This window comes from Gymnoscopelus braueri, assembly GCF_963280865.1.
Source record: "Gymnoscopelus braueri genome assembly, chromosome: 14".
NCBI lineage: Eukaryota > Metazoa > Chordata > Actinopteri > Myctophiformes > Myctophidae > Gymnoscopelus > Gymnoscopelus braueri.
Window position 1 is genome coordinate 12960192 of NC_137619.1, and position 22134 is coordinate 12982325.

The 22134-nt window shown below is 42.7% G+C and overlaps 1 protein-coding gene across 1 annotated transcript in view; it reads right to left on the minus strand.

Moving 5' to 3' along the window:
• The window catches only part of LOC308099801 (protocadherin-15-like), a gene marked incomplete at its 3' end in the record, with an annotated part of 359052 nt that overhangs the window by 121019 nt on the left and 215899 nt on the right, over window positions 1-22134 (minus strand). Inside the window, exons 18-19 of the mRNA XM_080448598.1 lie at window positions 13514-13607; window positions 1180-1308 (exon numbers count right to left, since the gene is read on the minus strand). Coding sequence (XP_080304724.1) covers window positions 1180-1308; window positions 13514-13607 — 223 coding nt within the window. The remainder of the gene's footprint in view (window positions 1-1179; window positions 1309-13513; window positions 13608-22134) is intronic.

Consider the following 22134-nt stretch of genomic DNA (forward strand, 5'->3'; position numbering starts at 1 on the left):
TGAATAGTTATACCAGTCCCACTATGGATGCAAACACATGTTGTATATGCTTTTTCATTTAGGCAACAATAATTATAAAGAGCACTTAACAAAAGCCAAACATGTCTACCTCTGTTGAGCTTACAAAAAGGCAGTAAGAAGAAAAGAATGTTCCATGCATCTCCCGTTGAGCTGGCACATATATGCATGCACACACAGGATGTCTGCCTGAATCCTTCTGTGATTAATCCACTGTCAAACAGCAACCGCAATTAATCTACGACAGTAATTAGAAAAGTCTTGCTGCCCGGCAGAGCTGAACCAGGGCCAGTCAACAGGGATGGCTGCTGCTGCTGCTGCTTGGGACAAATCTGCCCCAATGTAGTTTAGTTCATTTATGTATTAGCACATTGTAAATGTGAAGAAACAATAGATATCAAAGGAAAATAAGTTGAATTTTAAGATTAAAAGTAAACCAATGAAGACCAACTGCACTGGAATTGCTGCCTCGTGATTTGAACTGGACACTCGTGGTAACGGAAATATTGTTAATCGGTCGGCGTTCAATACGACTTCACAAGAAGAAAGACATCTGTGTTTAAATGGGTAAAGTATGGAGGGAGGTGTGTGGGTTAGGGATGGGAAGACTATGGGTTTTGGTGCGAATATAGTGAGAGAAATAATCACAGTTTCACAGTTTTTACACATACAGTACTAGAATTCCTCAACACTATGGATGTTTAACATCAAATGAGGTTTGATTATGTTTTGTCCACAACATTCTTTATACACTAATGTAGCAGCCGATACTACATAATATAAATAATAAATAAATAAATACAAATGAGTATATAGTATTAACTTTGGAAGTAAATAAAAGCTACATGTTTAACCTGGATGGTTAAACATGTAGCTTTTATTTACTTCCAAAGTTTGTAAGCGGCAGGCCAAGCCTGCAAGGCAGATGTATTACTAAATAGCATGTTCAGTTCAACATTTGTTTATTTTATTTTAAAAAGAAATGTAATCACGATTAAACTGAGCATCTACAGGTAATTCAATGTGAAACTTTAAATCACTTTTAATAGCAAAAGCATAGGCATTGATCATATAATCCCATCGCTAGTAGTGGCGGTACAAAATTGCCATAACAACCCGTTTGAATGAAAAAAAAAAAATTAAGTGACAAGTGTTACTCACCGTGACTCGACCCACGAACACACCTGCCTCCTCCTCTACAACGGTCAGATTGGTGGGTCGTGTGGGGTCAAAGGTGGGGTCATTATCATTCACGTCAGTGACCACCATGAGCACCGTGGTGGTCGAAGTCTGAAAAAAACAAACGATTGAAACAAACAAGTTATTTCAGGACAGGTACACCAGAACCCTGTTCAGAAGGTGTAATTCAAGGACGCAATATCATTAGAAATGCTTTTTGTTTTTTAGATCAGTGGTGTCAAACTAGCGGCCCGTGGAATGATTTGGGGGGTAAATGAAAAAGAACAGTGGAGGCAGCAGGTAATCATCCGGTGAGTGAAAGCACCTGCCGCCCCCCCCTCCCCCCCCCCCCCCTTAGCGCCAGCGCTGGACTTAACCCATCAAAACCGGGAAAGCATCTGCGTCAATTTAGATTTTGCTTACATGCTAACAACATATCGTTGCTGTCAAACTGAAAACTCTTATCTCCAAATTTTAACCTTTGGTGATTTTTCGTAAATTAACGCCCTACTTGATCATACTACAGCGTCACATCAAAAGTATAGCAGATCCACAAGCTTGAAACACGGCGCTTTGCTATTTTTGAATTTGAATCCTGAAAAGTAACAGTTTTGGATGTAATGGAGGTTTCCACCCAACAGAGACGATATATAATACGTTTTTCAGAAAACTGTTAGGATTTAGAAGACATTTTTTTAATCGGCCTCACGTCTTAATGGGTTAAGACAGAGAGAGAATCAGGGACCTTGAAGGAGATTTTTACAAAGATTTCTTTTTTTTCATGCATCGTGACCTTTTGAAAAACATTGAAAGTAAAAGTGAAAGTAGTTAAAGTTGTACAATGCAGATTCACAAATAACGATTTTTAGCAACCTCTGCTGGTCACTACCGTCACTGCATACAATTTCCGTAGTCCTCGATTACCCAGAATTCCATTTGTTTTCACCGGAAGCCGGAAGCGTTTCAAAAAGCGTTCTTTTAGTTGTTTTATACTATCTGCGGATCGTTTCTCTTAGCCAGTGGAGCATTAGTTACCATGAGCTGTGCTTTCTTTTTCTGTTCTTTTTCGATCTTCCAATCCTACATTCTCTTAAAATCAGCGTGAGGTTCCTTTTTGTTATTAGCGCGGTAGTTCCTGGCCAAACAGGAAACCGTTGCGGTAGTTCCTGGCCAAACAGGAAACCAGTGCATTTCCGCCTCCGTTTTCCGGCCAGATGACGTCATTTTCCCGGGAAAGTCCCCCCCGACACCGTTCAATAGAAAATATATAAATAAAAGGCCTCCGGGGGTGAAATTCATGGAGTGGGTGTTGTGAAACTTTTGCCACTCACAAAAGATATACAATTTAACTTTAGTTTTTTTGAAAACGTTACCTAGTATTACTTTAAGTGTGTCTGTGAATTTTATAAATATTGAACCAATGAAAAGTATTAACAAGAGCTTGTGACAAAATAATAACTACATAACTAAACATTGGTTCTTTTTTTTATTGCATTTCCTTAACCTATTAAGACCTGAGGCCGATATTACAAATGCCCTCTAAATCAGTAGTTCTCAAACTTGTTTGTGCCAAGGACCCCCAAATGGATATATATATTTGGCTGGGGACCCCCTTCTGAAACGGTTTTGTTCCAGGAAGGGACAGATATACACGCTTGTGAGCTTGTACATCTGCTATTTTTGAATAGCCAATCCTAAAATCTAAAATGACAGATGCTTTCCTGGTTTTAATGGGTCAAAAGTAACAGGTTTAGACATACTAGGTTTCTGCCAGACAGCAACGGAATGTGTTTAATGTTACCATGCAAGACAGTTGTTGAAGTGGGCCGGTACTCACAGGTACGGTGCACCAGTTCTTCTGACTTTTGCCCTCCTCGGTGCCCTTATTACTTATAATTGTTTTATGCATGTTGGGTAGGCTGTGGGCAATTCATTGCGCACTCCGTTACCAATTGCCCCCAGCGCTCTTGAGGCTGCTCAACCTTTTGCCACGACCACCTTGACTGAGGAAATCCCGTGGAATGATGGATTTCATTTGGACGAAACTATTCCCCGAGTTTCAGATGTTGGATACAGTGATTAATCGCCAAGTGTGAGGCCAAGAAGCATCGCTACAGAAGAAGTGAGGGGCTTTAATGAACGGCACAGCAGTACTTAGAAGAACATTTCCACCCCCCCGACTCTCTCTCTCATCTGGGTAAGATCAAAATATCTCTTGCATAATGCTTGCATTAGAAGTGTCCTCTTCTTTTACAAAATGAACAGTGGGTACTTTGTGCCAAACAGTCATATTCACAACAAAATGTTTCAGTACATTTGTAGTGAGAGTGCATTTCATATGTTTTTTTGTTTTTTTTTAACCTATTGTTCAGAAGTATTAATTGATGTACTTTTTTGGGAGGGGAACCTTACATAGAGAACTGCAGCCTACCTATTGGTTCATTAACTGATTGAGTGATGACACCCACTGACTCTGACCTACTTAAGGGTTCCAAAGCCATACGCCTGTAACCTGACATGGGCCAAACGTTGTTCACTTTTGGTTAGATAAATACAAAAAGACGGGAGAGCAGTTTATCGTGTGTAGACATTCCCTTTGTCTTCACTTGATTATTTTTGGGTCCAGCATCCTGTTTAACCCATTAAGACCTGAGGCCGATTAAAACATGTTGTTTCTAAATCCTAATACTTAAAACAATATATATATATTCAAAGATTTGCACAAATTTGAACAAACTTAAAAAAATAGCAGATCTACAAGCTCATAGCGCGGCACAGTGCTATGAGCTTGTATATCTGCTATTTTTGAATTGCCAAAGAAATGTAATAATGACACAGACACATTCCCGGTCTTAAGAACTATGGGGATGTACATATCCTACCTTTGTTCAGTGCATTTGTAGACCACCAGGCTTCTGATTATCCTACTATCCTATTACTATAAAATGTGTGTCCTTCGACCAATCGATCTGAACTTGCACGTGGGCATTGACCATTAGCATTACGAAGGGAGTGAGGAAGCCAATTCTTCACTTTCCCCAAAAATTATTTAAGCCGTCTATTAGCATTTTTATACACTCTCACTCAGAAAGAGAGACTCTGTTGTGGGTGGAAATGCCCTAATCCATATTTTCTCCTCAGGGGGTTTGACCACCAATAGATCTCACATTGCACACAGGCATGAAACACTGGCAGATGCAGGGAGAGGAATGTTCACATGTCCCAAATGGAAGCCGTTTATTAGTATTCTGCAAACTCTCCCTCAATTAAGCCTGCTGTGGGAGGAGACCAGGGGATAGTGATTTACGCCGGGAGCAGTGCCAGAGTTCACTCTTTTATAGTATTATATCGTCCCTGTCGGCTGGAAACCTAATATGTCCAAAAAAAAATCAGGATTCAAATTCAAAAGTAGCAAAAGTTGCAGATCTACACGCTCAAAATGTCGTTTCACGCCGGGTTTCGAGCTTGCGGATCTGCTACTTGTGTGTGACGCTATAGGGCGTTCATTTACGGAAAAAAAACCCACAAAAAGTTAGAAAGGCTTTTCTGCCTTTATTGGATAGTACAGTGAAGAGTGACAGGAAACAGGTAGAGAGAGACAGGGAATGACATGCAGCAAAGGTCGCCGGGCTCGGGAATCAAACCTGCGACTCGCTGTCAGGGTGCATTAGAGCCTATATCTGGAATGCGCTTTAAACACTAGGCCATGGGGGCCCGAGGGCTTGTTCTTTTGCGGGGACAAAAAGAAAGAATAGGCTCTATGCAAAACAGCCATATTGTGAAGGTGTTGCCAATGATACTAATGAAGGCTCAGTTCCATTCTGGTCAAACAGAGTCAGGGTGCTGATATTGTGCATATTGGCTCACTGGAAACACTTTGCTACACCAGTGGGTCTAAAATTGGGGTCCAGGGACCCTCATGGTTCCTTGAGGGGGTTCCAAATAGCCCCTTACGGGTGTGTAACTCTGAGTGTGTACAAATGGTTGATTTTTTTTTTTTTTTTACTTGTTTATAAAGCTCTCAATGGTCTGGTCAGTCAGTATGACTGCCTGCCTAGATACGTTCCAAACCGCCCCCTCAGGTCTTCTAGTACTGGCCTACTCGAAGTGCCTAAAATGTCATATGAAAAAACACGGTGAAGCAGCATTCTGCTTCTACGGGCCGATGGCTTGGAATCAACTCCATTACACCTAAGACAGGCACCCTCTGTGGATAGCTTTAAAGCACATAGCTCAAGACTTATTTCTTTACTCTTGCTTTTAGTTGATTTGTTTTCTAAATCTCTGTGTTGTTATTCATGTCTTCACTGTTTTTGCTTGATTCACTGGCTGGTGCTGCATGCGTGTAGCCTGGTAAAGCCCCTCCCTCCGGAATTCTCATTTCCATTTGATGAAATAAAATACAAATGAGATTTCTGGAGGGAGGGTTTACCAGGCTAGCATGCGTGCACACAGAGGAACGTTAATCCACAAAGTCACATTTGATCTAAAAGGAGTTTGACACCCCTGTTTTAGATCATTTTATTGTGCGTAACTAAAATGTAAATGAAAACATTAAAATGGTTAACGGGTGGAGAATTATATTCTCCGATACATGAAAAGATTTATCAAATCAAAATCGACCCATCGACTTAATATGTATTCAAATATATCAAAAATAATTCCATACAAATCTTCCAGGAATGTCTTTAAATTATTAGAAGTAAATAACATGAGGAATTTGATGTGGTGATATTTCAGCAAGCAAGTAGAGTCAATATGGTATTTATGTATCTGGGGGTGTTTTGAAAATATGTTGCATATTAGATTTCTTGGAAAACCTTTTGTTGTTGTTGCAAATGTCCAAAGGACACTCCTCCGCGCCATGCAAGATAAATACCTCCCGCAAGACGCTCGCTCGGTCGTTTGAAGTCGTCCTCGGCTGATGAGGCATTGCAGAGGAGAACGGCGGGGGGAAATGACCTAGTTAATGTCACCTTCAATGTCGGCCCCCCCTCGTCTTCTCTGGGGGATTTGCCATTGTCGCTCGCCTCTGTTCCGTCTTCTGAAACGCTACATAATCAGCTCTTTCACGGATGGACTGACATCAGCCAGCAACCGGTGTCCGTGGCTTGATCTCCCCATCGCCCTCCTCTTTCATTTGGTGGTGTGGTGGGGGGGGTGGGGGGGGGGGGTGATTTAACTTTTCGGTCCGAATGGGACGAGGACTAGGACACGCCAGAAGGATATGTGTGTGCAGCTATGTGAGCGAGCACCTTTCAGCGTTTCATTTTGTAAAGAGTTCTGACCTACAGTAAAGCAGTGGTTCCCAAAAAGTGGGTCGGGAGACCCATTTTGGGGTCGCAGGCAAGTAATGTTATTTTTGTTTTGTTATTCACGTTTTTAGATTTTTTTTTATCCCACGATTTTGTAACCCTTTTTCACCCGGTGCCAATTATCTAAGTGATCCTGGGCGCTACACTCCCCACACCAGCCTAGGGAGCCCAGAGCCCAGATGCCTCCTTCAATGCATGAGAGCCAACTGACCAACTTGTCACCTGACAGGGGGGGCGATTCCCCGGTTGGACGTAGCGCATGGAAGGAACACGTTATTCCAACCAGTTCCTTTTCCCTCCATCAGGCGCCCCGGCTGTCATGGGGGAGGCGGTATAGCGACCAGGATTACCACATGTTTTTGTGACGGTATTAACTACCCTAGGAGACGCGGGAGAACATGCAAACTCCACACAGAGTAGGCCCTTTCGCCAACCCCACCTGGGGTATGGGCGCTGATGGCGCGGAGAAGACGCGCCCCCCAGCGCCCACAGCGTCCCCGGCGGGAATCGAACCCAGGACCTTCTAGTTGTGAGGCGACAGCGCTACCGACTGTGCCACTGTGCCCCTTTTTTAACGTTTTTATAGATTATTATCGTTTCAAAACAGTTCCTTTTCTTTTTCAAAAATAAATATGTAATTCCATGAATCTTCATCTTTTTGTGTTTTTTCAAAAAATAACGCCACACTTGATCATACTACAGCGTCACAGTTTTGAAACAGAGATGATATATATAAAAATGTATCTTTTGGGTCTCGAGAGGTCTGAAAAAGTTCGGGAACCCCTCCCTGCCCTAATAAGGTCAATGAGGTCCTCACTGGTTGCGGTGCGGGTCACTCCTACCCAACGTGAGCAGCATCCCACTGCTTCTGCAACGCACAGGCCAACCGTCAGTCTGAGGCTGATTAATGAGCTGCTATTATTTATTTACCATGTGGAGGAGAAGAGACAACGGTTCTGTGTGAAGTGAACTCTCCTCCTCACGGCCCTCGCCTGCCTGCACGCTCTCGCACATGCAAGGCCTTTCAAGTGACAAACCCTGCTGGAAGCCACAGGCTGTTATTAATCATGTGTTGCCTCGTCAGAGAGACGGAGAGAGAGGGAGAGAGACAGAGAGAGAGAGAGAGAGAGAGAATAGCGATTGACCAGGATTTGGCTACAATGCAGACATAATCTTTGTCACTCGTTATCAGGTTTGTTTTTTGTTTTCTTGACCACAATGTTTAAGGATGTCATTTAGATAGCATGTTATCTAAACAGCTGTTTCAGGGATCCTATAGTTTCCTATATGTACAGATTGCTACTTTGATAATATATCGTTTTTAGACTGAAGCTAGGATCTTGGTTATCTGTTATTTGAAAAAACATCTGTGAATATATATAGGCTATACACATCATTATTTTTAAGATGACATTTTTTTATAAAAAATAAAAATTGCTTCTGGGGGTCCCTGGCACAAAATATTTTTTCAGATGCGGTTCCGCAGCCAAATACATATTAATGTGGGGATCCTTGGCACAAAATAAGTTTGAGAAACACTGTGCTAAATGCTTAATAGTAAATTGTAGAGAGAGAGAGACAGAGAGACCGAGAGACAGAGATAGACAGAGAGAGAGGGAACAGTGGGGATCATTCAGCATCTGACGGCGTGTGAATGTTTAGCCTCAGAGCCATGCAGCCTGGCAGCGATATCATCATCATGGCAGCCGAACGCAGCGGCGAGAACGCATGCAGAACTCTCACAGCCGGAGACACAGAGGAGACGCATTCATTTCACGCGCTACCAACAGCTGACATGTGACTGCTCATCCGAGCGTGATGACGAAAACACAAAATTCCATTCTGTTTGTGTGTGTGTGTGTGTGTGCGTGTGCGTGTGGGTGCGTGTGGGTGTGTGTGGGTGCGTGCGTGTGTATTCAAAGAGGATTAGTACAGGGAGGGAAGGAGGGAGGGGGGTGAGGGAGGGAGGGCTGCTCCCCTCCACTTGTCAAGTTCCCATGGTTACAGAAGTTCTGTTCTAATTACATATCATGCCTCTCTCTCTCCCTCTCCGTCTCTCTGCATGAGTGCCACATCACCAGTGATGGAAAAAGTACTCAAATTCTTTACTTAAGTAAAAGTATCAATACTGCAATATAAAAATACTCTGATACAAGTAAAAGTCCAGAATTCAAAATTTACTTGAGTAAAAGTACAAAAGTATTGGCATCAAAATGTACTTAAAGTATCAAAAGTAAAAGTACTAAATGTTTGAAAATAGCAGATCTACAAGCTCACAACGCGTCGCAAAGCGACGCGTTGTGAGCTTGTAGATCGGCTATTTTCAAATAGCCTTTGTATAAAATAGGGCTAAAGGTGGTTAATGTATGTTTCATAATATCATAATTTATATCTAAAAAAGTAACTAGTAACTAAAGTTTTCAAATAATTGTAGTGGAGTAAAAGTACAATATTTGCCTCTGAGATGTAGTGGAGTAGAAGTAAAAGTACTGGAAATTGGACATACTCAAGTAAAGTACAAATACCTCAAAATTGTACTTAAGTACAGTACTTAAGTAAATGTACTTGGTTACTTTCCACCACTGCACATCACCCCACCAACATACACGCAGTCGCACACACATGTATATACAGTACGGGTACACAATGCTTGTGAGGACATCACAATGTTATGATTGTCATTATTATTGGAAACTGTACATTCTAAATGGCCGATCCTAATCTGAATCTTTTTTCCTAATTGCAAGTCTAATGGGCTTTTCAGACAGCGAAGTGAATGACGCGCCTAAGAGTAATTCATTTTCAATGAGAGGCCAAGCGGGCAGGTAGGAAAGCGTGGGTATAGTCCATAGAGTTATAATATATCTACAGGGCAGACGGCCCCCAGCTATTCATTTCAATGAAAGTTGCTCACTGGTGTTTGAAAGCACCCGGAAGTACTAGCCTGGTAAACCCTCCCTCCAGAAATCTCATTTGTATTTTATTTCAGGAGTGAGTCTGGCCTGCAGACCTATATGGGCAATTTGGCTGTGGGCTGGAGCTGGGCGGGAGTAATGTAGCTTTGATGTCCAAGTGGCCCTTTGATGTCCAATTAAGCCACTTTAGGCTGCAGTGATTATCACCAGGAGTAATTGGTTTGTCTTTGATGTTAATGAGCAGCTTGTATGAAAGGTGTATTGATTAATGACGTGTGAACCACTCGGGTTCCACCTGATTGGCCTACCCCCGCTGTCAATCACAAAACAATGAGCGAGGACGCTGATTGGCTCGGTTATTTGGTAATGCACTAGAAACGCCCATACAAGCCTTCATGCCAGACTCACTCCTGAAATAAAATACAAATGAGATTTCTGGAGGGAGGGTTTACCAGGCTACGGAAGTACCTTTTTTTCCGCATTTGGTGCCCAAATGCGGAAGTCTTGAGCACCGAGCAGGCACACTAGGGTTTCGAACGGTAGAAGCATACACAGTGGCGTTTTAAATGCGGAAGTATTGCATTCTCGGATTTGACCACCAGGCGACGGACGCTTCACTGTTCTACCGTGGCTTTGGGGGGCTTGGTATAGTCTGACAGGCGGAGCGTCAAGCTAGGCACAAACCCCCGTAAAAGTGTCGCGTTCGTGCTTGTTTCAATCACACGCGCAGGAGCCTGTCTCGTTTGAGAACCACTGCCTTATTTTTTGAGGGGCATAAGGCCAAAATGATGGGCAAACGGCGGCCATGGCCTTCATGGCCTCCATGACATTCCTGCCCTGGTCTGTGTATTCACATGAGAAGCGCAGTGCGACCCCATGCTGACCCAAGCCAGAACACAGGCATCGATAGTGTCGCTCCCCGTCTAAAAAAACATCCCTCAACTCCACCAATCTAGTTTTAACCCATTATGACCGGGAACGCATCAGTTTCATTTTAGATTTATTTGGCTATGAGAAAATAGCAGATATACAAGCTCATAGCAAGCTTGTAGATCTGCTATTTTTGAAAAAATACTTTTAAAGCGAACTCAAATCTTAGCTTCTGGAGGTCCCTGGGACAAAATATTTTACAAATGTTTGCTTTAAATAAATATATATATATAATTTGCAACAAAAAAAAACACGATTTTTGTAAAATAGCAGATCTACCAAAATTGTCCTTAAAATGTCTATTTTCTAAATGCTACTATTTCTTGTATGTATTTTTAGGTCAAAGTCAAACGTTCTTAAATTGTGGGGACATTTGGCCCTCACAAGTATAGGAATAACAGACAGACACACACCCTCCAAAATGCCAGACCGCTCTGTTCCCATTGTGACCGCAGTTCCTCATGGTGGTGACCTTTAGCCCACAGGGGTCAGCTAATAATGTCCTGCGGTGACAAGATGTGTGGGACGAACACGTCCTGAACACACGCACGCACACACACACACAGGTGAAAAGCGCTGGTCACTACAATCCCTTCTATCAACATTAAGGTCAGACAGTCTTCCTGGCCGTGCGGTCACCTCATTGTGGTGAGGTTAAGACTTTCATTCTGTTATTTTCGTTGACCTCTTTGACCGCCAGTAACTGAGCACATTTACTGTGTGTACTCCCCACCCCAGGGAACTATAGTTCCTCCTGTGTGTACTCCCCACCCCAGGGATCTGTAGGGCTCCTGCAATAACAGAAGCCAGGAGTTGTTGGCTGATATGGCACTTTTAAAACCCCAACACAACATGCACGCTCAAGTGAACTCACTCAGGCGCACATGCATGCATGCACTGTAAGTGTGCATGAGAATATACACACACACACACACACACACACACACACACACACACACACACACACACACACACACACACACACACACACACACACACACACACACACACACACACACACACACACACACACACACACACACACACACACACACACACACACACACACACACACACAGAACATGAATGCTGGCCCCCTCCATCTCCTGGCAGGTACAGCTGATAATCATATAAACCGTCCTAATTTAATCAGACCTGACCCGGGCCGGCCCAGTCTCCCATCCAGCTGTGTGTGTGGAATGTTGGAGGTAGGTGTGTGTGTGTGCGTGTGTGCGTGTGTGCGTGTGTGCGTGCGTGTGTGCGTGGGGGGGTCGGGAGGTTGGAGGTCTCTTTAACATGTTGTGTGTGAGAGGTAATGAACATTAGCTGATGAGCTGTCACTACCACTGATGCTGATTGCCTTCTTCTCTCTCACCGGCGCACACACTGACACCGAGTACCACAGCACCTAGAGGGTGCTGCATCTGTTAACACTAAGTGCTTGCGCGCGCGAGTGTGTGTGTGTGTGTGTGTGTGTGTGTGTGTGTGTGTGTGTGTGTGTGTGTGTGTGTGTGTGTGTGTGTGTGTGTGTGTGTGTGTGTGTGTGTGTGTGTGCAGACTAAATCACAAGAGACAGGCCCCTGTGAATGTAAACACACAAAACACTTGGGGTGCTTGGGATGCCATCCTACAGTACACTCTATGATTTCCATTAAAACCACAACCATACCTGAACGGAGAAGAAAGTAATAAGCAAACAAACTCGTAAAAAAAAGCAGAGCTTGCAGTTCGGCTATTTTCACTTCTTTAAATTACGAGTTCTGAATTCTGGGCTTCCGGAACGTACGCACCACCACCTTAGCGGGACCTAAATTTGGTTCTGAGAACCGTATCTGAAACCGAGCCGCAGTGCACGGAATTAACCCTTTAAGACCTGAGGCCGATTCTACAAATGTCTTCTAAATCCCAACAGTATTCTGAAAAACGTATGTTTCTATATCAGTGGTGCTCAAACGTTTTCATAATGACCCCCAAAATGATATGTATTTGGCCACGGACCCCTATCTCAAAACATTTTGTTCCAGGGACCCCCAGAAGCAAAGATTTGAGTTAAAAGTGTTCGCTTTAAAATAATATGTATTCAAAGATTTTCACACATTTTCACGACCTTTCAAAAATAGCAGATCTACAAGCTCATAGCGCGGCACTCGGTGCCGCACAATGAGCTTGTATATCTGCTATTTTTTAATAGCCAAAGTGTAAAATAAGGCTTTTTAGCTCAAATAAAAAAAGTGACACAGATGCGTTCCATGTCTTAATGGGTTAAACCCACATCCTGTGAAATATATTTCACGGCACGGCGTGTTCACTGTTCCTGTAGTCCAAAAGAGCCATAATGTGGGCATTGAGAACGGTTTCGTTACACTACAGTGGACCATTCATGAAGCTGCCTAGAGTTGCATTTGCTGGGGGTGCAGGGGGTGGGAATTATGATCAAATCCATGCCTCTGCGTTTTGATATCCCACCCTTTGTCCCTGCTTCTGGACAGACTTAGTTAAATACATAACAGTATGCAGTTTCTTGTGGGGAAAGCTTGTTTGGTGTTTCTGTTCAAAATGTTCTCTGTGGATGCTTGTTGGATTAACCACACTCTGGAGGATCAGCCGTGTACATATTCATTTTGAGTTGGCTCAGCGGCACTGGAAGCCGTTTCTAAATGGGGAACTGGGTAGATAGTAGGCATTGTGGTTCCTGAGATTTGTTTCAGTGAAAATATTTTTTGAGGATACAGTATAGTATTTGATTAGATTTTTTAGGACTTTTGTGTCAATATTGTAGATGGTATAATGTATTTACACCCACACATCCACTCAGAGACTTCTTCATATGTGCCCAGGGACACATTAGCACATCATGAACGCTATACATTTCATACACTCACATACACGCACCGCAGTATGTAGTAAGGACCACATTGGAAACAAGCTGTAAGCTTTTTTTGCGTTATCCTTTTGATTATGGTGGCTCAGATGTATGTTACATGTGACATTATGTTTTATTTCATGATCAATAAAGATATCAATCAATAAATCAATCGTAGATCCTGGAATACTAAATGAGGGCAAGATAGAGCAAGATAGAGTCTCCTTTAGGGACATTGTTGGGGGGAGAAACATAGGACAGGACGGGTAAAGGACAGTGTGTGTGGGTCTCACCCCTCCTGGGTATCCGTCACTGGCGGTGACAATAAGACGATACTGGTCAGTGGTCTCCCTGTCCAGAGGCTGGTCCAGGAGCAAAAGACCAATCCTGTGGAAACACACAAACAGTGGACACAGTCATTACTACTGTATACCGCAACACAGTGGTTCCCAAACTGGGGGTCCCCAAATTATTTTGGGGGGGTCCCCCAGATGATTAGATTAATGTGCAACATTGTTTTCTCACTCAACAGTAAACAAACCAACACACAGTATAAGTGTATACAGGGTATCTGCACATTTCTAAAGTTACAATTTAATTACTTTTAAGACCTTTTTAATACCAATTTGACCAAATTGTCAAATATCAGAAAGAGGCAAACATTGTGAAAATAGCCGATCTACAAGCTCACGACGCCTCGCAGTGAGCTTGTAGTTCAAATATGATTATTTTGGGGGGTCGTGGCTTTTAAAGTTTGGGGACCCTTGGTATACTGCAACATACTGTACCTGTTGCTATACAGACCAGAGTTAAAAAAATAGCAGATATACAAGCTGGCAGTGAGCTTGTATATCTGGTATTTTTGAAAACCGCCGTTCTAAATCCTAAGAGTTTTCTGAAAAACTTATGTTGCTATCAAGTCAAAATTAACTTGCTTTTAATTGATTGAATTCTTGTTTGTGTTATTTATTCTTTTGTTTTTGTTGTTCTTAAATTGAAAGTTGTGTTGGATTGTGTTTCGTTTTCATCTTCATTATAATTGCCTTGTTTTTTTCATTGTTAGTTTTCACCTTGTTGCTTGTTTTTCTTGCTTTTATATGTTTTCATCTTCAGCACTTTAACACAAATACTGTAAATAGAGCAGTCTTACATACTTTAATGATACCAGGGCTTGAGTTCTCATTCCTTTCCATATATCACATGACAGGAGGCAATAAACGTAGACACAAATGGAAATAGCTTGTTGATTGAATTATCCAATCCTTATCTGTCAGTTAGTTACTTAGTGAGTAGGTTGCAAGCCGTGAGGCTGTAGTTGTGAGACTAATTTGCAGCCACAGTGCTGGAGGGGAATTTCGCTCCACAGGGGAAAGGAAGAAAAAAGGGTAATAAAAACATAAAAGGAAAAACAATGTATTACGTTTATTCCAATGCAAGCGCACTAACACCAGACATTTGTAGGTTGTTTTTTTTGCCTTTATTAAACACTTAAACCCTATATGGTTGACCGGAGTCCCTCAACACTAGTGTCTTTTCTGTTTTCTGTTATTGTGTTGAAAAGCTTTCGCTGAAAATAGCCGATCGACAAAGGTCTGCTAATTTCTGCGAAAGCTCTAGCCACTATACTGATGCTAGGGTTTAAACGCGTTGGGCAAGACCTATCCGGTTGAGTGTCTAAGCGGAAGTTGGCGGAAGTACCGCCCAAGGAAATGACATTGACACTTAACGAATCTGTTTACATTCTCTGTGAATGAAACACGTGTTGTGATAGGTCGAAAATGATTGTTCTGTCAGATAACTCACGAATAGATTGAACCAATATTATAGACCAAATATATTGAAACAATAATATTGTAAATATAAAATATAAAGATACAATATTACATCCACACTTGTATTCTCATTCTATAATATTATTATAGAATGAGAATACAAGTGTGGATGTAATATTTTATCTTGGCGTTCAGGCTCTGCTAAATGTTTTCTCCCTGCTCAGCACAATTAAGACAACCATCATTACCTTTAAGAGCAGGGAGATAGATATATAATAACAACCCCCCATGGGGAACAGACCAATAGCAGAGCCTACTGGTGGTGGTGGGAGCAAACGCAGCATGACAACAAACCAGAAAACACAAGCGGATGGAATGCCTGATTCAAGTGAGCTAAATACCCACCCAATTGGACAGCTGATTGCCACGTCAGTGTATGACGTATGGATCTTGCATGACGCTGTAAACAGCCACATAGAATGAGCATGCATGTAACCTCTCGAGTGTATACTGCCAGGACCAAACTCGCAGGCTACGTATAATTTTCCGGGGGAAATACGTACGACGGAAGTCCCGCCCCTATATACACTCTCATTAGGTCGTGAGAAGGCCTTATTTATGCCTTGTGCGACGGTGTCATGCGTAGAAAATAGCCAACCTTCGAGCTCACAATGCGTGGTGCATCGTGCAACAATCCTCTCACAGAAGAGAACACGATGAGAAGCGTTCCTGTGTGGCTCGTTGCTATCGTAATAAAGAGAGAGAGGGGAGAGATGTGTTCCATACAGCTGTATAAAAGCATCATGCTGCTCTAAAAAGCAGTGGCTCTCAAACTTTTTGATATGCAGCAGCATTTCACCCCCCATCTCAAAAAGATGTTGTGCCATGGATCCCCAGAAGAGGAGATTTGTGTTGATTAGAATTATTCAAAATGTTGAGCGATTTTTTGAATATTTTCCAAAAATGTGAGCTTATGCACTTTTTGAATAGCCAAAGTATAAGATATGGTTAAGGTGGTTGAAATGATTGTGATGCCATATTAACTAATTTTACTGGGGACCCCCTGGAACCCCTCCATGGACCCCTGGGGATCCCCGGGACCCCATTTTGAGAACCACTGCTATAAAGCATCACCGAGGTCAGTCAGTCAGTCAGTCAGTCAGTCAGTCAGTCAGTCAGTCAGTCAGTCAGAGAGAGGGTATACAGATTTAAAACACTTGAACCCTAGCATCCCTATTCTGGAGTGAACATTTGGTGAAAATAGCAAATCGCATGTCACGTGTTTGGAGCTTGTACACTGGCTATTTTCGGCATTCGGGGTGATAAGAGACACATCCACTTCATGTCGGGGTCTTAGCACCCCATCAGGGTTCATTTCTCTACAGCAGCGGCTCTCAAAGTGGGGTCCGGGGACCCCCAGGGGTCCTTGGGGGGTCCCCAGCAAGAGTAGTTAACATAGCATAAAAATTATCTCAACCACTTTATCCATTTATACGTTGGCTATTCAGATCTACAAGCTCACAGCGCGTCACTTTGTGCTGCATTATATATATTTGGAAAATGTTTAATTTTTATTTATTTTTTTAACATAAATCTTCTCTTCTGGGGGTACCTGGCACAAAACCTTTTCAGATGGGGGTCCGCTAACAAATACATATCAATTTGGGGGTCATTTAAAGTGACTTACATTCACTATCCCTTGCGTAATAATATCCACGTTATGTGTGAATGCACTCACGATACAAACTGCTCCGTGAGTCCTCTACAATTCTGCTTTCAAAGCCTCCGATTTTCCCTTGAACACTCTGGAGTCCACGTTTCTCCCACATGAACAAACGTGTGGACCTTGAGGGGGACCTCAGGGCAAGGAACTGGGACGGGCTCTTTTCTTTTTTTCTCGCTCTCTTTTCTCTCTCCCGTTGGAGCTATAGGAGACTTGCTCCAATGGCACAAAAAAGACGGAAACATCAACACGTTTTGCCCCCAGTGACTGCAGTGTAGGCAGACAGACCTCTTGTCATTTTTTTTTTAACAAGGTGTAATTTACCACTCTGGCTATTTCAACACAGGAGGCAGAATGGCACATTATCTTTGCTTTGCAGACACACATGCACAAATAACACAAACACGTGCACATAGCTATGAACGCATTAAAAAATCCACTGTCACACTCCGAAGGAGCGGTTAACGGCAGGGAAGCACTACCAGATGAATGGTTGTTGTTTTGCACGTCTCGCAATCTGACAGCTGAATTGCTCCGAGCCGGATGTAAGTCATCCACAGCTCTGAGCACTTCGCTCTCAAGGTGCATTCACACCGGACGCCATCAAAATAATTGCATCGTTTGAAATGGAGGGAGCCGTGTCACTCTGTTCAACTGACAGTGACAGCGGTGATGGGTATGTTTACCTGTGTGTTTGTTAAGCTTGGTAAAGCAAGCCAGCACGGCGCACGTGTGCTTAACAGAGACACACATTACTGTCTCTCACTAGACAATTCACATGTGTTGTATCACAGGGCTTATGGCCTCTGGTTGATGACCCCCTTATTGTGAAATGCCTTAATTCCATTTTTTTAATTTTTTAATTTTATTTACAAGCTCACAATGTGTCACATTGCAAACACATTATGGGCTTGCAGATCTGCTATTTTGAACATTTTTTTTGGGCGTTGCAGCTTTTAATGATAGGACAGTAGACTGACAGTAAATGGGGAGAGAGATGGGGAGTGACACGCAGCAAAAGGTCGTCGGGATCGGGATTCAAACCCGCGACACGCTGTCTTTTGAACAATTCTGACAATAATGGCATGCCCAAAACAGGAAAGCCAGGTTGAAATTGGATAAACTGTCAATTTTTTTATTTTATTTGTTTTGCTTTTTACCCCTTTTTTCTCCCCAATTTAGTCGTTATGCCAATTGATTCCTCCCCACACACATTTCTGTGTTGTCACTGCTGTTGTATCCTACTGACTCACCTACCAGTGAGGAGCCCCCACCGGGAGGACGTAGAGCCTTTGTCCTACTCCTTCCGCCCAACACCCCCTGCTGACAGCTGCCACCCCCAGCCCGTAGGAGTATGTGCAGTGACTATTATCACCCTCCCCGTCCGACTTCCCTCCCCAGAACACGGTCCAATTTTGTTTGTATAGACGCTTGACAAAGCCGGATGCACCCACGGGGGATTCGAAACCCACAACCTCCGGTGGTGGTGGGCAGGCACTTTACCACTGCTTGAATTTGAATTGAAAGTAAGTTAAAAAAGGAAATATATACATACAACCTTTGGCGGGCCGCAGCCCCCACTTTGAAAACCACTGGCTCAGGAAATCCAGCAAACTACATCTCCAAATGGATGCTGCATGGTGAACATGTGTTCACTTTGGTGAGATGTTTGAGTCGGGGTGACCTGATAGCAGAGTGGTTAGGTCACGTACCACACGGGTTCCAATGCCTGACAGCGAGTCCCCGGACCATTTTGCTACATGTCACTGCCTTCTACTCTCTCTCTCTCTCTCTCTCTCTGTGTTTCCTGACTGTCTCAACTATATACTGTATAACTATCAAATAAAGGCTCAGCAAAAGCTTTTTTTAAAAATGGCTTGAGTTCATCTTGCGCGATTCACGCATATTGCTCTATTCACGTCGCTCTGGGCATAGACGCAAAATAACGCTTGATGTCGCCCATTTATATCAACTTAATATTGAATTGGGGTCACTCCAAACAAATTGTGTCGCGCCTAGTGAATGATGCTATATATATATATATATATATATATATATATATATACACACACATACACACACACACACACACACACACACACGCACACAGTAAACTCAGTGAAGTCAGGGAGCAACAGGCCATGATGATAATGTAGCTAGTGGTGCAGATGATTATGATGTTAATGGTGACGATGACGATGATATATGACAGGTGATGATTATAATGATCAGACCAGAGCCCTTCATCCCCCAGTAGAGTCAAGGGAGACATGCACTCTATTTGAGGCTGTGCGTGTCTGACAGCTTCACTGATCTTAAATGGAACATATCGACAATAAGCCTCTCCGGCCTACTTACTTAAATGGAAAATGGTGCATTTATATAGCGCCTTTATCCAAAGTGCTATATTCACCCATTCACACTCACATTCACACACGGATGGCGGAGGACACCATGCAAGGCACCAACCTGCTCATCGTTGGGAGCAGGTTGGGGTTCAGTGTTTTGCTCAAGGACACTTTGACACCAACACAGGGGGAGCCGGGGATCGAACCGGGAACCTTCCGTTTTACCAAGCGGCCGCTCTAACCTCCTGAGACTACACCGACGTTGTCGGCGGTAAGTGTTGGAAAGCGTTTGTTGCCGAAAATCTGCTGTTGAATGGGCGGTGGGTACACTGTTAAATCTGGTGTTGAATGGCCGGTGGGTACACTGTCGCATCGGGTCGCAAGTTGTAGGGAAGTGTCGAAACTCGGTCGGCTTTCGACCGCCGGATAACAGCAAGCTTGTTGTTGAAAAAGACATCAAGCCATAGGCTTTGGTGTCAGGTACTTTTGGCATTCAGCAACTTGTTTTCACACCGTCCAACCGACTGATCTCTCGATTTCATTCGACTGCCAGTCCGTAGTAATCTGTAGCAGTCAGTTCGGTGGAGAGCTATACCTTATGCCGCCCCTTGGGTCATAGCAGCCAGTAAGTACTCAAGCCCAGTACTCAAAGTATAGATACTTCCGGTCAAATATTACTCTACAAGTGAAAGTTGCTAAGTCAAGCATTCAAAAGTACACGCTTAAAGAAAATACTTCAGCATTCCATTTGTTTACATCAATGCATTGCTGTATACATATTTCAACATCTCCCGCCCCCCCCCCCAAAAAACTGAAAGATTTTCCAGAACTTTCCAGAAAATATCTATACTGAAAATAATTGTCTCTATATTTCACTATATTTCAAATAGGGCTCAAGTGGTTAATTATTAACTCCTTCATAGAGTGAAACTCAAAAGTATCCAAAAATTACAAATACTCAATTACAGTAGACACTCAAAGCAAAATGTATATTACTCCGGTATATGTACTTGGTTACTGTCCACCACTGTACTTGAGGCAGTGTGTATGTGAGATAGAGGTTCACTGATCTCTGGGTGATAGCAGCCCGCCTGCCTCTTCCACTCAGGAGACCAGAGAAGGAAAAAGATGTTGTCAGACAGATAGGATCTTGTTAACCCATTCAGACCCGGGGACGCAGCTGTGTCATTTTAAGATTTCTTTGGGCTATTTTTAAAAAATCGTGAAAAATGTTTGCACATCTTTGAATATATATATATTTTAACGCAAACGTTTTTAACTCAAATCTTTGCTTTTGGGGATTCTAAAAATGTCTTTTTATTCTTTATTATGTTGCTATCAGTGGTTCTCAAACTTTTTTCATGTCAAGGACCATCCAAAATGTTGTTCCAGGGACCCCCCAGAAGCAAAGATTTTAGTTAAAAAGGCTCGCTTCAAAAGTATATATACATTCAAAGATTTGCACAAATTTTCATGATTTTAGAAAAGGAAAATAGCAGATCTACAAGCTCCGAGTGCCACGGTATGAGCTTGTATATCTGCTATTTTTGAATAGCCAAAGTATAAAATAATGGTTAAAGTGGTTACACACAGATGCGTTCCCGGCTTTAACGGGTTAACGGCAACTGTCAAGAGCACAAAAAAAAAGGCACGAGCGCAAGTCTCTTGTCCATCCAGGGCTTATAGTATCTGATGAGGGAGGAGGCGGCGTGCTGACATTTGATCTTTTCCCTTTCGCTGAGAAAGGTCTCGCGTCTCTTGCAAACGGCGTGCATCACTTGATTTCCTGACGGCCATGAGACGTGATCCGTTTTTTCTTTTTATCTAAGGGGCTCGTTAGCCCCGTCATTAGCGCACGCCATCTGTGCTGCCACGAGCTTGATCCCACACATTCCTTTATTCCTGTGGTGTTCTGCCTGCCACTCACTGCTGGTCCACTATTAGCGGTCAGGGAAGAGTAAGGCGGTGATTCACCACCTGTGGGCCGTAGCCATAGAGGTAGTTTTTTTTGAGTAGTTTCGAGCAGCCATAGAGTTATGAGCATGCGCACTAATGTCCTTTTTGCGGCCTACGTCACAAACTACCCTCATGAACGCAAGATATTTATTGAATACACTATTGAATACACTGGACTGCATGTAAATTCATATGTATTTATGTATAATATGTTTACATATTTATATTATATTATATTTATATATATATAAATGTATCAGTATTTTTTGCTCGTGCATGTATTTCTCCCAGCCGGCAGTTCCAGCTTTGGCCACTGGGGTGGCGGCTTCAATGTTTCTCAGCAACTCTGGGGGCTTGGCCGTAGCCCCATTGGTGGGCCGTGAGGGTATTGCAAGTGGGTCGCCAAATAATTGACAAAACACTAAGGTAGAATTTTTTTCTTTAAAGCAACAAATAGAAGAGCAGGGCAGAAGTGAACAACAGTAGATAAATAGAGACCGCACATTGGAGACCGCTCCAAAGGTAATGGGTTTATTACCACCAAGCCAACTGGCTCGAAACTTAACTTTTTTGGTGGTAATGAACGCATTACCTTTGGAGTTCCAGTGTGTGCTATTTCTCTTCTTTAAACCTTGAAACATGAGTTCTCACTGTGATACCGATAAACAGGAACTTAATTCTTAGTCTAGAGGGTTTAAGTGGTTAAAGTATACTACTTTAGTCCCATTGATCCAAGCCGGGAACATACATCGACTGCTTGATCATTAAAATAAACAGTGGTGGGAAAAGTACCCAATTGTTTTACTAAAGTAAAAGTATCAATACTGCAATGTAGAAATACTCTGTAACAAGTAAAAGGCCTGTATTCAGAATGTTACTTGAGTAAAAGTACAAAAGTATTGGCATCAAAATATACTTTAAGTACCAAAAGTAAAAGTACTAAAATGTTTGAAAATAGCCGATCTACAAGCTCACATGTGACGCGTTGTGAGCTTGTAGATCGGCTATTTTCAAACAGCCTATGTATAAAATAGGGCTAAAGGGGTTAATGTATGTTTTACAATATAATCATTTATCTCTGCAAAGTAACGAGTAACTAAAGTTTTCAAATAATT